General features: G+C 41.0%; 1 protein-coding gene across 1 annotated transcript in view; it reads left to right on the top strand.

Moving 5' to 3' along the window:
* The first annotated feature begins 11,596 nt into the window (after positions 1–11,596).
* The window catches only part of SMU1 (smu-1 suppressor of mec-8 and unc-52 homolog (C. elegans)), a 25,707-nt gene continuing 20,314 nt past the window's right edge, over positions 11,597–16,989 (top strand). The window contains exons 1-3 of the mRNA XM_012656734.1: positions 11,597–11,728; positions 14,645–14,855; positions 16,655–16,807. Coding sequence (XP_012512188.1) covers positions 11,703–11,728; positions 14,645–14,855; positions 16,655–16,807 — 390 coding nt within the window. The 5' untranslated portion in view covers positions 11,597–11,702. The remainder of the gene's footprint in view (positions 11,729–14,644; positions 14,856–16,654; positions 16,808–16,989) is intronic.

The following is a 16,989-nucleotide window of genomic DNA, read 5'->3' on the forward strand; positions in this document are numbered from 1 at the left end:
CCACACTGTAGTAATTGGTATGCCTTCTTAATGAATCTTGTTTTTTTCTTTGTGGGTGTCTTGGCTCTTGCATTTCCACATGAACTTTATAAGCAGTTTGTCAAGATCCACCAAAAACAAAAAACAAAAAACAAAACCCACCACCACTGTCATCCCACTTGTTGAGATATTGACCGAAGAGATGGTGAGTCTACGCATCACTATGGGGAGACTTGACATCTTTAAAACATTGAGCCTTCAGTCTATAAACAAGGTATAATTCTCTTTTGGTATAGATCTTCTTTAATTTCTTCATGGGGATCTTATAAATTTTTATTATTTTTTCCTTGGTATTTGATATATTTTTACTGTTATAAATGATGGCCATTTATAATTTATTTTTCTTTTGTTGCTGGTATATGTAAACACAATTAACTATTGTATATTGACCTTACATGCAGTAACTCTGATAATTAATTCTAATAATTCTCTTTAGATTTATTCAGATTTTTCTATTTATCTTCTATGAAGATTTCCTATCACCTTCAAATGATGTTTCTTCCTTTTCAGCCCTGATAGGTTTTTACTTCTTGGCTTACTGTGCTGTCTAGGACCTCCCTTACAATGTTGGATAGAAGTAGAAAGGGGTATTGAAATTGAGATCTTTAAAGAAAAACCTTTAATATTTCACCATTAAGAATATTTGATATAGTTGTATGTGGATATTCTTCATTATATTAAGAAAATGTCTGTCTGCTCCTTGTTTGCTAAGAGTTGGGGGTATTTTGCTTGTATTGTTTTATTTTAATCATGAATGGATGCTGAGTTTTATGAAATGCTTTTTGGCATCTATTGAAATGATCATATGATTTTTCTCCCTTATTCTTTTAATGAGGTGAATTGCTTGGATTGGTTTTCAAAGATTAAACCCAACTTGCAGTCCTAGAATAGAATTAATTTAGTTGTTATGTATTAACCTTTTTAGGTATAGCAAGATTTGATTGGCTAATCTGTTATTTAGGATTTTTACGTCTATGTTCATGAGTGAGATTGGTGGGTAATTTTCCTTTCTCATAAAATCCTCCTCAGGTTTTCACCTCTCTGAAGGAGTTATTTTTCCTTTTTATTTCAATCTCATAAATCTGTTCAAAGACAAAAGTTTTGGTTTTGATCTTCTCTATTGTATTTCATTTCCATTTCATTAATTTCTAATCTAGTTTTTATGATTTCTCCCTTTCTACCTTATTTGGGTTTAATTTGCTTTTTAAAATTTAAAAATTTTTTGAGTCTGGCTCTGTTGCCTGGGCTACAGTACAGTGGCATCATCATAGCTCACTGCAACCTCAAACTCCTGGGCTCAAGTGATCCTCCTGCCTCAGCCTCCCAAGTAACTGGGACTACAGGTGTGTGCCACCATGCCCAGCTAATTTTCTATTTTTTGTAGAGACAAGGGTCTTGCTGTGTTGCTCAGGCTGGTCTTGAACTCCTGGAAAGTCTTCAGACATTAACCCTTCAAAGTTTTTTTCTATCCTGTTATATCTCTCTTCTGTCTTACCCGAACTTGAATTACACACATGTTAGAACTTCTCATCACATTCTTTATAAATCATTTCCTCTATTCTGCATTTTTAATACTTTTGTCTCTTTATACTTATTTATGGTTATTTTTTTCTGACTTATTTTCCAATTCATGAATTCTCTCTTTAGCTTGTCAAATCAACTGGTAAACCTATCCATGATTTCTTACTATTGATTATTATACAGACATATCTTGGAGATATTGTGGGTTCAGTTCCAGACCACTGCAATGAAGTTAGTATTGCAATAAAGTGAATCACACAAATTTGTTTCCCAGTGCATATGAAAGTTATGTTTATACTATAGTCTATTAAGTGTGAAGTAGCATTGTGTCTAAAAAACAACCTTGATTTAAAAATACTTTATTGCTAAAAAATGCTGACACAAAGTGAGCACATGCTATTAGAAAAATAGCACAAACAGATTGCTCCAGGCAGGGTTACTACAAACCTTTAATTTGTAAAAACTGCAATATCTGCAAAGTGCAATAAAGCAGGGCACAATAAAATGAAATATGCATGTGTATATCTAAATTTTCATTTAAATCCTTTTTTATTGTTCCCAGTCCTCAGCTGAAATTCTCATTCTTGCCTTTGAGCATGGTAAACACGGTTACTTTGTTATAGTCTATTACTACTTTGTTAAAGTCCATTTGCTATAATTCCAATATTTGGAGCCACTGTGGAGTTATTTCTGTTGTCTACTGTTTTTGCTCATTTTCATTCATTCTGTATTATCTCTTCATAGGCCTGACACTGTATTTGCAAAATATAATGCAAAAAAATTGTTTATAGCAATAATTTGAAGCCCGTGATGTCTTCCTACAGAAAGTCTTTAAGTTTGCTTCTTCCAGGCTCTTGGGAGTCACTGGCATTCCAGAATGGCCTTATTCCAATTTCAGGGATTGAGATGATTTGAAGTTGATTCCTGTGAGGGCCTGTCTACTTTCTAGGTCATCCTTACTTCTAAGATTTCAGGATCTCAATGCAAGGGAGGATGATCAGGGCTCCTTATTTTGGCTATCCTTGTCCAATCCCTGTTCTCCTGTTCAAAAAATCATCTTCTTGGTCATCCATTCTAGCATTGACAAATACCTCTCAGGGAATAAGTAGTCCCAATTCATTAATATTTTCTCTTCTGTGCCTGTAAGTAGATTTGTTTTATATTTTCCAGTTGTCCTCAGTGGGAGGGCCAGGCCAAATTGCAAAACGTGAAATGCTCCTTAACTCTCTGAGCCTCAATTTTCTCTAGATGAGGACCTAGGTGCACCTGTTGGATTTGGCAACATGGAAATCATCAGGGACCTTCACATAAGAATTCTTTGTGGAATTGTAGAGATGAAAGTAATGTTGGAATAGGGTAGGAGTGAATAGGATGAGGGATTGGAAATAGCATTTTGGGGGCAACTCTTCCTAGAATGAAGGAAAGCAGAGAAATGGGGTGGGATATGAAGAGGAACGGTATGGGTCAAGGAAGAATTTTTTTTTTTCTGTTTTTTAAAAAAGCCAAGAGGCAAGGGGTGGGACGGGCAGTGGCTTGCCTCGCAGTGGATGGCCCACTGGCTCCCAAGATCCAACTACGAGCTTTTTAACTGCAGCAACTTTAAGGGTCAAGGAGGAATTTTAAGAGTGAGAGATGGGCCCAGAACAGTGGCTCACACCTGTAACCCCAACATTTTGGGAGACCAACATGGGAGGATCACTTGAGGCTAGGAGTTCAAGACCAGCCTGGGCAACATGGCAAGGCCCTGTTTCTAAAAAAAATAAAAAAAGTTAGCTGAGCATTGTGGCATGCACTTGTGATCCAGCTACTCAGGAGGCTGAGGAAGGACGATCACTTGAGCCCAGGAATTTGAGGTTATAGTAAGCTATGATTGTGCCACTGCACTCCAGCCTGGGTGACAGAGCAAGACCTCATCTCTAAAAACAGAAACCTTTTGAATAAAATATAATAAAAATATTGTTTTTTAAAAAGAGTGAGAGATACAGAAGCATATCTGTATGCTGATGCGAATGCTTGTGCCAATGTATGTATTTCCCATCCTCATGACAGGTATATTTCTCGTAGTAAATTAACAAGTGAGCTTTCTATGTCTGCCTCATAGTGGTGTTTTAATTAGCATGAATCAGAGCCCATGGGCCCAGCCTTTCTTATCACACCCACAGTCACTTCCATTCTTTCTCTCTTCACTCCTACATCATCTTTGGCTCTGAATCAAGCCTCTATGCCCTCTTACCTGATCTGGTGCTCCTGAGCTTCCTGCCATCAGGGGCATGAGTTTCCAGCCCCTTCGACAGGCAGCTACTAGAGCCATTCATACTTACTATGTGCCAGGCACTATTCTCGGTGTTGGGAACTCTAAAGTGGAAATTTAAACATGTCATTCTCCTACTTAGTAGCACCTCTTGGCTTCCCATTTTCCTCTGGCTAAAGCCTCTGTTTTTAACTTGTCCTTCCAGCCTCACCCTTCTCATCCTTCACCCAGGCTGGAGTGCAGTGGCGTGATCATAGCTCACTGTAACTTCGAACTCCTGGTTTTAAGTGATCCTCCCGCTGCAGCCTCCTGAGTAGCTGGGACTGCAGGCATGTGCCACTATGCCTGGCTAATTTTTGAAAATTTTTGTAGTGACAAGGTCTTGCTATGTTGCCCAGGCTGGTCTCAAACTCCTGGCCTCAAGTGACCCTCTGCCTCAGCCTCCCAAAGTTCTTGGATTACAGTGTGAGCCACCACACCCAGTCCCCTCTCTCCCTTGATTCCCCTCCCCAGCAGGCTGCTATGTGAGGTAAGGCTGGCCTGTCTGGGCAAGAAATGCTGAGGTGGGGGCTCTGAGTGTCAAGGCTCGAACGCTTGGTTTGGCCCAGCAGTCCTGGTGGCACCCTGTGCCTGGGCAGGCTCTGTTTCCCTTGGCTGAGATCCCCTGGGGCAGCATTTAAGCCAAAACTTTAGTTCCAGGGATACAAAAGTAGGAGTAGGTATCCTGGACTGGTGAGCCAGGGCTGGGCTGTGCCAAGGCCTTTGTTTCTAACTTGGGAAAGGCTTCATGTTTCTGTCCTTTTTCTAAGAACTATGGATGTGCCACGTGGGCACCACAGTGGCCAGAGTCAATAAGAAAAACAATACCCGGGGGAAAATCTCACTCTCTTAAGTCACAGGATTATGGTGTGTGTGTGTGTGTGTGCGTGCATCAAAGTTTCCATGTCTGTCATATGATTTTATGTGTCTCTATGCATGTATTTCTTACCTGTGTATGTGCATGTCCCTGTGTGTATACCTCTCTGTGTTGTATACAGGGGTAGGGGAAATAGTAGAGGGTCTGTACTGTGTCCTGCATCCATGAATTTGTGTGTGCCTGCCTGTGCTGTGTGCCTGTGTACATCTGCATGTATGTCTGTATTCCGTGTCTGGGTATATCTGACTCGTCTGCGTATGATTCTATGCTTATATCTATTTAGCCCCCAAATTCCATGATTTCCTTCACTCTAATGTTTCCCCTCACGCTACTTCAGCCACTCCTTTGTGGCCATGTCCTTAATCTTGTCATTGGTAAGAAGGGCTCTACCTCGGAATCCTCAAAATAAGATATTTCAGGGGCTGACATAGTCTTCTTTCCATTCGGCTCTCTCACATCTGACTCTCGACAAACCTGTCTTCCTCCTCACTGAGGCCTCCAGCCTTTCATGGCTCCCCAAGCCCTTTAGCCTTGACCTGCAGATGCATGGCTTCAACAGTTCTCATCATCCTCAGGGTCCTGCCTTCTTCCTTCTATAGTCCCACCCAGCGAATCCCTAACAATGCAGTTGAGCCTTGCTGGAGAAAAATCATTTGCAGCTAGTTGAATGAATCCACCTAAAATTCATCACCTGCAACCACAGCTGGGGAGTCCTCTACCTCTGTGGTCCTCAACCCCTGGGCCACGGCCCGGTACTGGTCTGTGGCCTGTTAGGAAACGGGCCACTCATCACTGCCTGAGCTCCGCACCACACCCCACTCCACGGCACCCCACCCCCGCGCCCCAGGTCCACGGCAGAATTGTCTTCTATGAAACTGGTCCCTGGTGCCCAAAAGGTTGGGGACCGCTGCACCTCATACAAACTGGCTTCCCTCTCCTATTTACAGCTAGTCCTTTTTCCAGCTGCACCCTCTTTTCTGACCCCAAGTGCTGTGGTTGATCTCAGCACAAAGATCTTGCCTCATACCGCCTCACAGAAAAAAACCCTGAGGTTAAAGGGTGTGAACTTCCTCCATTTCCTGCCCTCTACCCGCTCCAAATATGTCTGTAGCTGCACCCATTCTCACCTCCTTTCCTCTATCTTGATGTCCTTCCTCATACCTAAGGCTAGAGTCCTGGAAACAATCCATCTCAGTTCTCTTTTGTCAGTACTCTGTTAATCAAAAATGACAGAATCGCAACCCAAACCACTTTGAGGAGACAAAAAGGGATCTTTTACCAGCTCACACAACTAGGATATCCAGAGTTGTACTCTTTAGGAAGAGCTAGATCCAGGGTGCCACCTGGACAGTGTCTCAATTCTGCATTTCAGTTTCCTTATGTGCAAAATGGGATATTAATAGTCCCTGCCACAAACAGTTTTTGTGAGGATGAAAAGCAGTCAGAAACCCAGATAGTACTCTTAGTGGCTCTTATCTCTCTTTTTCTCTGCAGCCTGGCTTTCTCTGCCTCCCAGTGACAGGACAGAAAATGATCAGCCACACCTCCTCAGCATCCCAGGCCAGTTAGAACTAGAATGTTTTGGTCCCAGTTCTTAATACCCAGAGAGAGAATCCGATCAGCTTACCTCGGGCCAGTGTCTACCAATGAGCCATTCATATATGGTGGGAAGAGAAATACCCAGTAAAATATGGCTGTTGGTGGCCCACCCCTAGGGGTAGTTAAAGCACCACAGGGAGAAAAGGGAATCGTGAGCTTGGCAGACACCCCCAAAACTGTCCATTGCCATTAGAGAAAGGAGAATCCCAGGCTGCTCCAATGGTAGGGATAATATGGGGAATGAGGCTGGAACCTTCCCCCCAGTCTAGTTAAAGGAAGGCTAAACATCCCAGGTATACAAGTTTAGAACTTATTCTGTGCCCTGCAGTCCCTGGACATTGTAGGAAAGTAGTCTGGATAAGGAAATCAGAGGTGCTGTTTAAGAAAAAGGACAACAGTGGGAAATCCCTGTGGGGAAAGTACAGGAAACCTCTGGGGCACATGTGGTCCAGCCCTGTGGATTCTGTTTGCGCAGATGCCAGATCAAAGGTGTACTAAGGGATGCCTCTAGAAACCACAAGTGCTAACAAGTCATGATGTGGGGAACTGCCTCACATTTGAGCCCCAGCCTTGTGGGAAGAACCGTTTCTGTGTAAACAAAGGATCTGCTGGCTCTGTGTCACACACACTGAATTGGCCAGCAGGACACAAACAGGGATTCCAGGGGGCAAGAAAAAGTAGATGACTACTGGAGACTAGCCAGCTCCCACCTGGTGCCACATGAGCTGGGCACAAGTCCATTGGTGACAGCAGCATCACACGAAAGAGGAGAGTAGTCCCTCACTCCAAAACTGACCAGTTTTAGACTTTATTTTAACTCACAGTATTTAATTTATCGTGTTAAGAAACATAGAAAATTGAGGGGCTTTTTCTTAGTACGTATAATAATAATAACAAACTCTTTCTCAGTGCTTCTATATGCCAGGCCCTGTTCTGTATGTATGTATTAACTCATTTTTTGTGTGTATTAACTCATATTTTGTATGTATTAACTCATTTAACCCTCATAATTTGTAACTCATGTCCTGACATGAGCAGGTAGAATTGTGTGATAATTTTTCTCTACACTTTCCCTTATTATCATGTTAGATGAAATTGGTCTAGTTTAATAGGATGTAAAGCCAACCTTTCTCTCCATTTTGTCACTCAAATATTGACCCTGCCTTCTACTGTACTTCTTTTGCCCATGGTATCAAAAATCTCTCTTCCCCCCACTTCCATTCCTTAATAACCAGTTAGGTATCTGGAGGCTGGGTTTACAATGGCAGTTTTACTGTGGCCATCCTGCCCTCTGCTGGATTAAGGAGATGCAGCTACGTGGACTTCTGGGAAGGGGCCGATTCTCCAGAAAGTGGGCATGATCGGGAGACGGGATTTCCCTTGGGGTCAGTGCCATTTGGTTACTAGAAATCTGGTTTGGAAGGCTGTGACCCAGCCTCTGAATACGAGGGGGGAGGACTCCTGGTGAATACGACTGCCTGATTTAAAGGTTAGAAGGTGTCTGTGTGTGTGCCTGCTTGAGTTTTTTTTATCCGTGTGTGGATGCAGCAATGTAAAACAGAGACCTCATTTGTCTAGTGTTAAAAACAAAATTTCCTAGAGAAATTGATAGTTAGCAATTGGTGAAGTTTATCAACTTGCTAACAGGAGATCAGCAAGTTGACAAAATCTTACACTTTTGGATATGGATAGGGCATGGAAATTGACAGATTATATAGTTGGGATACAGAAGACTTGTATAAGCAACTAGTTTAAGGGGGAAAAACCTCCCCAAATAAAGTTTGTGGTTTTATTACGTACGGTAACAAAAACGTCATATTCCACTCTGTTATTACCGAGGAAACATGGTTGAAGAGGGTTTGTGATGCCAGGGGCATTGGCTGTCAATGAGAGATTTAAAATCCAATACATCTAAGAAGCAAAGGATGAGGAGACATCTGTGGCTGCTAACTATAACAATCAAATTTCATTTCTCAAGAATGGTGTCCATGATTTCATGATTCAATTGATATGAATGCATAAACCACGGACACAGCAGCAAATACCAAGTTCTGACTTGAAACAGACCACTAGGCACCAGGGATTTTCTCAAGCAGCAAAAAATGCAGAGAGAAAGCAGTTTATACCCCCTTCCCTCTTCTCTCTCTCTCTCTCTTTCTTTCTTTCTCTCTCTCTCTCTGTTTCTTTCTTTCATTCAGTTTAGAGGCAATTTTTTTTTCTCTGAAATTAGAATTATCAGGGATTAATTTTTTTTTTGTTTTGAGACAAGGTCTCATTCTGTCACCCAGGCTGGATGCAGTGGCTCGATCACAGCCTGCTGCAACCTCCAACTCCTGGGCGTAAGCCATCCTCCTGAGTAGCTGGAACTACAGGTGCACACTACCATGCCTGGCTAATTTTTTATTTTTATTTTTGTAGAGATAGGGGCTGGCTATGTTGCCCAGGCTGGTCTCAAACTCCTGGGCTCAATAGATCTATGAGCCTATGTCTCCCAAAGTGCTGAGACTACAGGCATGAACCACCATGCTAGGCCTCTTGTTAAATTGTTAAAAAATATTTTATTTTTTATGAATAAGAATTTTATGAAATTTTTAATCCATGAAAAAGAATTTTAACTATGAAGAAAATGAAGAGAACAAAATATTAGTTCTAATCCCATCACCCAGATGGTGTGAAGTGAACATTATTCCAAATAGCCCTTATGTATGCCATAATAGATTAGATATATAGATAGACAGAACAGGTTCACAATACTTTTTCTGAAAATCTTTAGGCCAGACATATTTTGGAATTTGGAAATTTTATATTTTGGAAAGATAATATAGTATATATGTTATATATCTTATCTTCCTCCTAGCAGGATCTAGAGCATTACTCCATATCAAGTATATTAATATTTCTACATATGAATAGTCACACTAAAAGATGTTTAAAAGACTGTAAATACCCTCACTTAAGTTCAGGACAGATTTTGCTGCTAAATGACTTATAAAATACATTTGATTTTAGCTGTGGTGGCTCACTCCTGTAATCCCAGCTATTTGGGAGGCTGAGATGGGAGGATCACTTGAGGTCAGGAGGTCGAGACCAGCCTGGGCAACACTGCAAGATTCCATCTCTAATAAAATAAATAAAAAAATTTAAAAATACCTTTAATTTTCACGGATTTTTAGATTTTAGAATTGCAGATAAGAAATTGTAGGCCGGGCGCGGTGGCTCACGCCTGTAATCCTAACACTTTGGGAGGCCGAGGCGGGCGGATTGTTTGAGCTCAGGAGTTCGAGACCAGCCTGAGCAAGAGTGAGACCCTGTCTCTACTAAAAATAGAAAGAAATTAATCAGACAACTAAAAAATATATAGAAAAAATTAGCCGGGCATGGTGGCGCATGCCTGTAGTCCCAGCTACTCAGGAGGCTGAGGCAGGAGGATCGCTTGAGCCCAGGAGTTTGAGGTTGCTGTGAGCTAGGCTAACGCCACGGCACTCTAGCCCGGGCAACACAGTGAGACTCTGTCTCAAAAAAAAAAAAAAGAAATTGTAGACCTGTGCTTTCATAAAATAGAATCATATAATTCATGCTATTTTTCAGAGAAAAAGTAATCAATTTAGTTGTACCTGTAATTGATTGAATAAAAGGAAACTGAAATGAAATCAAAAGAATTGCTGAACTTACATAAATGTTTCTTTATTCTAAGAGATTTTATCTTCCAAAAAGATTTTTCTAAGGTTAAAAAAAGAGAGTAAGGAAAATATTAATAGATTGGAATTACTATTTTGGAACCATTTCTGGTAGGGACCTCTCCATCACATTCTCAGTTCTATTAGGCTTGATGCTCTCCAAATATTTTGTAACATTCTCTTTAGTATCCTGAAATTCATAGATGATATAATCTACTTACACAGATAATGAAAAAATCAATATAATGCCTAACGTATAGGAAAAATTAAAATTTAATTTGTTATGAAATAAAGTAGTATGTATTTCAGTACTGAAATCCACGGACATTACTATGAAGACATAATGAAGCCATGGGATGATTACATCTATATATAATAAACGAGTTTGGATTTAAAGGAGTCATAGGAGAAACCATTTCATTCAAAGTGAAAGTGGAGGAATGGTGTATACTGGAACTGCGGTCCCCAACCCCGCGGCCGTGGTCCGGTACAGGTCTGTGGCCTATTAGGAACCCAGCGGCACATCACTCCCTGAGCTCCGCCCAGCCCCCAAGTCCATGGAAAAATTGTCTTCCATGAAACCGGTCCCTGGTGCCAAAAAGGCTGGGGACCGCTGAACTAGAATAAAACCTGGTGTTAAATACCTACAGAGAGGATTTATTTGTATAAAAGCAAAATAGAGAAGTAAACTTAGTTGAAGGAAAAACAACATGACAAGTATTAGGTAGAGAAAATGAGGACATATGCTACTGTTGCAAGTGAGCTGCGTCTTCTTTTCAATGAAAATGTTATAATAATTGTCTATGTTATGTCATGAGATGGGATAGTGAAGGGATATATCAGAAATCACATAATCCATCTTGATATCTCACTACACATTGAGGCAAACATTCAGACTCTAAAATGTTTGATACCTTGGAGACCATATCCTTCAAGAGTAGATGGAAATAGAGGATGATTTGAAAGAAGCAGCAGTATTTAAAAGGCTACAGAGAAGTTGTGTGTCCTTTGGGGACAGTATCAGACAAAACTGAAAGCCAGTAGAAAATCCCCAAATACATCATTTCAATATGTAATTTCACAACATATATTTCTTATTATTGTGCTGCAAATATTTTTCAAAATTTATATAGTATAGAATGGCAATATTTTCAAAGCAGCCTTTGTTTATGAAATTCGTTGACATCTCTACATTTCATTTGTCACTACAAATTTAATAATGTAGGATTTAAAGTCTATTAAAAGGAGTCTCAAATCTGCTTTTACACATTTGCATTTGGTTTTATTGCTTTTCTAGTGTACCACTGCAGTAAAACCCTTTCCAACTAAACGCTTAGTTGGAAAGGCTGTTAGTAATTTAGCTTTTTCCAAGAAACAGTTAATTCCAATTTTAACTGGATCCCAAACATTTCATCGTTAGGGGGATTAAATCGTGTTTTGCTTTCAAAGTCTGTTTTTCTTTTTTTTTTAACTCAACTATTTTTCCGGGGCACGCCCCTAGACTCCAACCCTTGCCGGCCCCTCGAGGCCCCGCCCCTACACCCTCCACGCCCTTCCTTCCGTACACACCTCCCCCAGGGAGGGCGTCTGACGCCAAGGCGAGCGGAAGTGACGTAAGGCGGCCGCCGGAGGTGTCGTTGGTGTGTTGCGCGACTGGGCCTGAGAGTGGAGTGGGGCCTGCGCCCGAAGAGATACCACTATGTCGATCGAAATCGAGTCCTCGGAGTGAGTCCTGCGATGGTGGATGGTTACGGGGGCCGGAAGGTTAAGGGTGTGGGGTGGAGGGTACTTAGGAGGAGGTGTCCGAGAGGCTGAGGAGTGCAGGGCCATCTCCTTGCTCCGCAAAGAAGCTTTTTGGATCTGGCTGCCTCGGAGCTGGGCCCACAAGAATGTAGCAGCACTCGGATGTGAAGCCCAAAGCCTGGCGGGAGGCAGCGGGGATGGGGGAAAAACACACCTTGCAGACCTGAGTTTTACTCTTCGCCGACTCTTGGCGTGCTCTGTGACTGAGCAAATTTCCGATCCACTCTGGACTCAAGTCTGATTATCTGCACAAGGGGGTTTGTCTCTAAGCCTTGCTTCTCTCCCCGCCTCCCTTAAACAGTGTGATTCGTTTCCTCTTCTGTGCTTACACGGTCCCTTTCCTTTCCTCTTCCTAGCACTTAACACTCAGTATTGCCACTGTTCCTCCTCCCCCAAATTCTCTAGCCTATGTAGGCTCCTAGGGACTCCTTTTCTTTATAGTCCCCGTGTCCATACCATAGAGGCTCAGTTATTGCTTTTGGAATGAATGAACGACTAGCTGTTTTATCAGGCCCGATCGGTTTGTCTGCAAGCTCCGTGTACCTACAAAGGAGAGAGAGAACCTGGGAATTGGGCCAGAAAGAATAGTTTGCGAGGGAGGCGGGGCAAGAAATAGTGAGTGACTAAAGAAGGTCCTCTGTGGACTTCTCTGGGACTCCATCCTCCACCTGTTCTTGCCAACACTTAATAATTAAATTAGCAGACCTAGTATAGGAGGGAGGATTACTCATCCCCCAAGTGTTGAAGACTACTGTGTACCTTCTAGACGCTGGATATACAGCAGTGAACAAAACAGACAAAAAAATCCCTGCTCTTATAGAACGTACCTTGTGACTGGGAAAGGCAAACGGTAGACAAAAACAATAAGTAAAATATGAAGTACAACAGATGGTGGTAAATGTTTTGGAGAAAAATAAAGCAAAGAAGGATGCTAGGGAATGCTGGATATTAAGATAACTAAGTCAGGGCAGGAGTTGGAAAGGATTCCATGCTTCTGGGCCTTAATGATAGCTGCAACAACCATTCTCCCAGCTCTGAACACCCGAGATGTAACAACAGTGACTGTTGCATGTTTTTATCATCAATGATAGTTATTATTTGCTAAGTACTTCCTATGCTAAGCATGCTGTAAGCCATATAATCAACTCTTTTACTAACCCTATAGGGTAGATATTTTTAACAGATGAGGATGCAGGCACAGAGACGTTAACTGACTTGCCCAAGGTCACAGTTAGTAAGTGACAGAACTCTGATTCAAATCCTATCCTGTCTCCAAACCTTTTAGCTCTTTATGTATTACATTGTGTTAAAAAGTAGTGAATTTGATTTGGGCTGTGTCAAATATGAGGTCTTTGAGGGGAAGGGCTTCTCATATGGGAGTGCAAAATGGAAGTCAAAGGAAGTGTGCTAAGGAAGATAGTACTGTGCTAGAATAGCAGGGGTCTAAGCGTGGGTACCTCATAAAGGGGCTATGAGAGAAAAAGACTGCAAATAGCAGTGATCAGTTCCCCTTTGCAGAAGTTTTTAAGAAGAGAGTGTTTGCTTTCTCCTCAATGATGTATGCTTTAGAGCCACACTGCCAGTTTGAATCCTCATTTTTCTACCTGTTATCTCTGTTATTTAGTCAAATTCTCATCTGTAAATTGGGGATAACAGTAATACTTAACCTTATAGGGCTGTTTTGAGGAATAAATGAATCAATATGTCTAAAATGCCTAGAACAGTACGTATTGTATAGTAAACATGTAATAATGTTAGTTATTGTTTTATGATTATTATTTCTCCTCTGAGAAAGGGAATTTACTAAATTCCAATCTGAAGTTCCTTACAACCAGGACAGACTGACCCTCGTATTGTCTAATAGAAATAAAGTGCGAGCCACATATATACTTTAAAGGAAGGGAAGGAAAACAGTGATCACAACATCATCCAGTGAATTCGTGTAGTCTGTATGAGCAGATTCTTCACCAGACTCCTTATTATCAAGCCCGAGATCAAGAGGTTTTAACTATAAGTAACTATATATTTGATTATTAACCAGTATTAAAAACATGTAAGTTTTCTGTCACATGTTGAAAATGGTTACTTATTCTTTCAATATTTGGAAATTGTCTGGCTCCTCTTTTCCTTGGGAAACTGACTCTACAATGTTTTTATTTCACTTCTGAAAATTTGATAATAAAGGCAGTGAGTAGGTTTTATTTTTGCAAATGAAAAAGCGTAGCTTTGTTTTGCTTTTACATATGGTACAGCTCTACTTATTTATGTTCAGCAATTCTCCATTAAGAAAATCTCAATTCAGGCTGGTCCAAGTGCAGTGGTGTTTACAACTAATTGATCACAACCAGTTACAGATTGTTTTGCTTCTTCTCCATTCACACTGCTTCACTTGACTAGCCCAGAAAAAAAAACAACTCAATTCATATTTTTTTTGTTTTTAAAAGCGGGCTAAATCATCCCACAATCATTTAGATTATTTAGTATCAACTAGACAAGGTTTAAAATATTTCACTAAAATGTGTGACAGTATAATCATAAGAATTAATAAGAAACTGAGTTCTGACCTAGGAAATAAGAGGTACCAATAAGAGGTACCTTGGTACCAACTCCCCTTCTAGCTGACTGAGACATTAGGCGAATGATTTCCCCTCTCTGAACCCCACTTGTGTTTCCACAAGGGGAATCCCTTATAATTAGATTCTTCGATTATTGGGAAGTTTTCCTTACATGATAAAGAAATGGAAAGCAGGTAGTGAAAGAAGGATGAGCTGGGGTGGGCTTTAGTTTTGGCTTCTGGTTAGTGAGAATCCCTGAGCTGAATAACTTTCTTTTTTTCAGTGTGATTCGTCTTATCATGCAGTACTTGAAGGAGAACAGTTTACATCGGGCGTTAGCCACCTTACAGGAGGAGACTACTGTGTCTCTGAATACTGTGGACAGTATTGAGAGTTTTGTGGCTGACATTAATAGTGGCCATTGGGATACTGTTTTACAGGCTATACAATCTCTGAAATTGCCAGACAAAACCCTCATTGACCTCTATGAACAGGTAAGAGTGGTGGTGATACTGATCCCCATGGGTTGGTTTGTTGTGGTCAGGCTCCCTTACTAGGAAGCATCAGTGAGCATTTCTTCAAGCCCTGTAGGGCCATATAACAGCTCTTAAAACTTACACTGATTTTTTCTCTCTTCTTGGAAAATACAAGATTTTCCCCAATTGAAATTATTTTTTAAGTGATTGTTAAACAAAATATTCTGACACCAGTTATTGTATTGCAGTTCACTTCCGGCACTAACCATCTGGAGTTAGCGTAGACCCCACAAGTTAAGTACTCAGACCTCCACATGACTGCCCTCACTTCAGATACCAGCTATATTTTGGGAGTCTCTAGGCCACTCACCCTTCTGACCAACTGCCTACAAATTCTGGGGTTCCCATGACCCTCTCAGATTTGATAATTTGCTAGAATGACTCACAGAACTCAGAAAGCTCTGTACTTTTGATTATGGTTTTATTAGCAAGGATACAGGTGAGGACCAGCCAAATGAAAAGATACCCAGGGCAGGGTCTGAGAGGGTCCTGAATGCAGAGCTTCCATGCTGTCCCTGTGGAATCAGGATGTGCTACACACTTGGCATGTCAATGTAGTTAGCAACCAGGAAGCTCCATTGAAGTTTTTTTTTGAGACAGAGTCTCGCTTTGTTTCCTGGGCTAGAGTGAGTGCCATGGCGTCAGCCTAGCTCACAGCAACCTCAAACTCCTGGGCTCAAGCAATCCTTCTGCCTCAGCCTCCCGAGTAGCTGGGACTACAGGCATGCGCCACCATGCCCAGTTAATTTTTTTCTATATATATATTTTTAGTTGTCCAGATCATTTCTATTTTTTTTGGTAGAGACGGAGTCTCGCTCTTGCTCAGGCTGGTCTCAAACTCCTGACCTTGAGCGATCTACCCGCCTCGGCCTCCCAGAGTGCTAGGATTACAGGCGTGAGCCACCGCGCCTGGCCTCCATTGAGGTTTTTATTGGAGTTTCACTACATAGGCATGATTGATAATTCCAGCCACTTTCTCTTTATCCCTCACCTCCTTGGAGATTGGGCTGGCTCAGAGCCCCAGCCTTCTAATTGCATACTTGGTCTTTGTGGTAACCAGCCTCAACGCTGAGCCATTGCCTTAGCACAAACTCAGGTGTGATTCAAGGGGCCCATGGATAACAAGATACTCCTATCACTGGCAGAATTCCAAGGGTTTTAGAGGCTCCAGACCAGGTGTCTAGGACAAAGATCAGACAAATTATTTATTGTAAAACAACAGAGTAGACTTTCTGGAAATAAGATTATAGTGTTGTTTGAAGTAAAAATAGGGAAGCTGATTTGTTTCTTTATAATCTACGTGAGTTCAGTATTTCCCCAAAGAAAATTTTGGTAACTGGAGAAAGGAGACACTCCAGAGATATTCTGGAGATATTCCTGATATCTCCAGATATCAGGAGATACCCTGATATTCCTGTCGGAGATAGGAATATCCTGTTTTTACTTTTCTTCAGCTATGTTCTGAACAGGATGCCTGAGAGGAGGAGAGATTGGTAGATAAAAATTAAGGATGGCTTTTGAAGGATTGAAGTTATTATTTATATTTAATATAAATATATTTATATTTTTTATGTATTATAAATTTATATATTATAAAATTTCAGTTGTCCACCTGAAATTGCTGGTAAACAGGAAAAGGGGCATTTCCCAGTGTTGGAAATCACTTTGGCTGGCCATATCTGTGTTAGACATTGTATTGAAAAAGAAATATTAGTAAGAAAATGTGTTAAAACATCTATTTCCTTTCAATTGTCCAGGTTGTTCTAGAATTGATTGAGCTCCGTGAATTGGGTGCTGCCAGGTCACTTTTGAGACAAACTGACCCTATGATCATGTTAAAACAAACACAACCAGAGCGGTATATTCATCTGGAAAACCTCTTGGCCAGATCTTATTTTGATCCTCGTGAGGTATGACTGTGGTAATGAAAACAAACTTTTGTTAACTTTGAAAATATGCAAAAATGTGTGTGTGTGTGTGTGTGTGTGTGTGTTGTTTTTTTTTTTACCATTTTATTGGATACTTTTTGTGATTTTTGATTTAATTTTTTTTTTTGAGACAGAGTCTCACTCTTTTGCCCGGGCTAGAGTGA

Source organism: Propithecus coquereli, unplaced genomic scaffold, assembly GCF_000956105.1.
Source record: "Propithecus coquereli isolate 6110/MARCELLA unplaced genomic scaffold, Pcoq_1.0 Scaffold114, whole genome shotgun sequence".
NCBI lineage: Eukaryota > Metazoa > Chordata > Mammalia > Primates > Indriidae > Propithecus > Propithecus coquereli.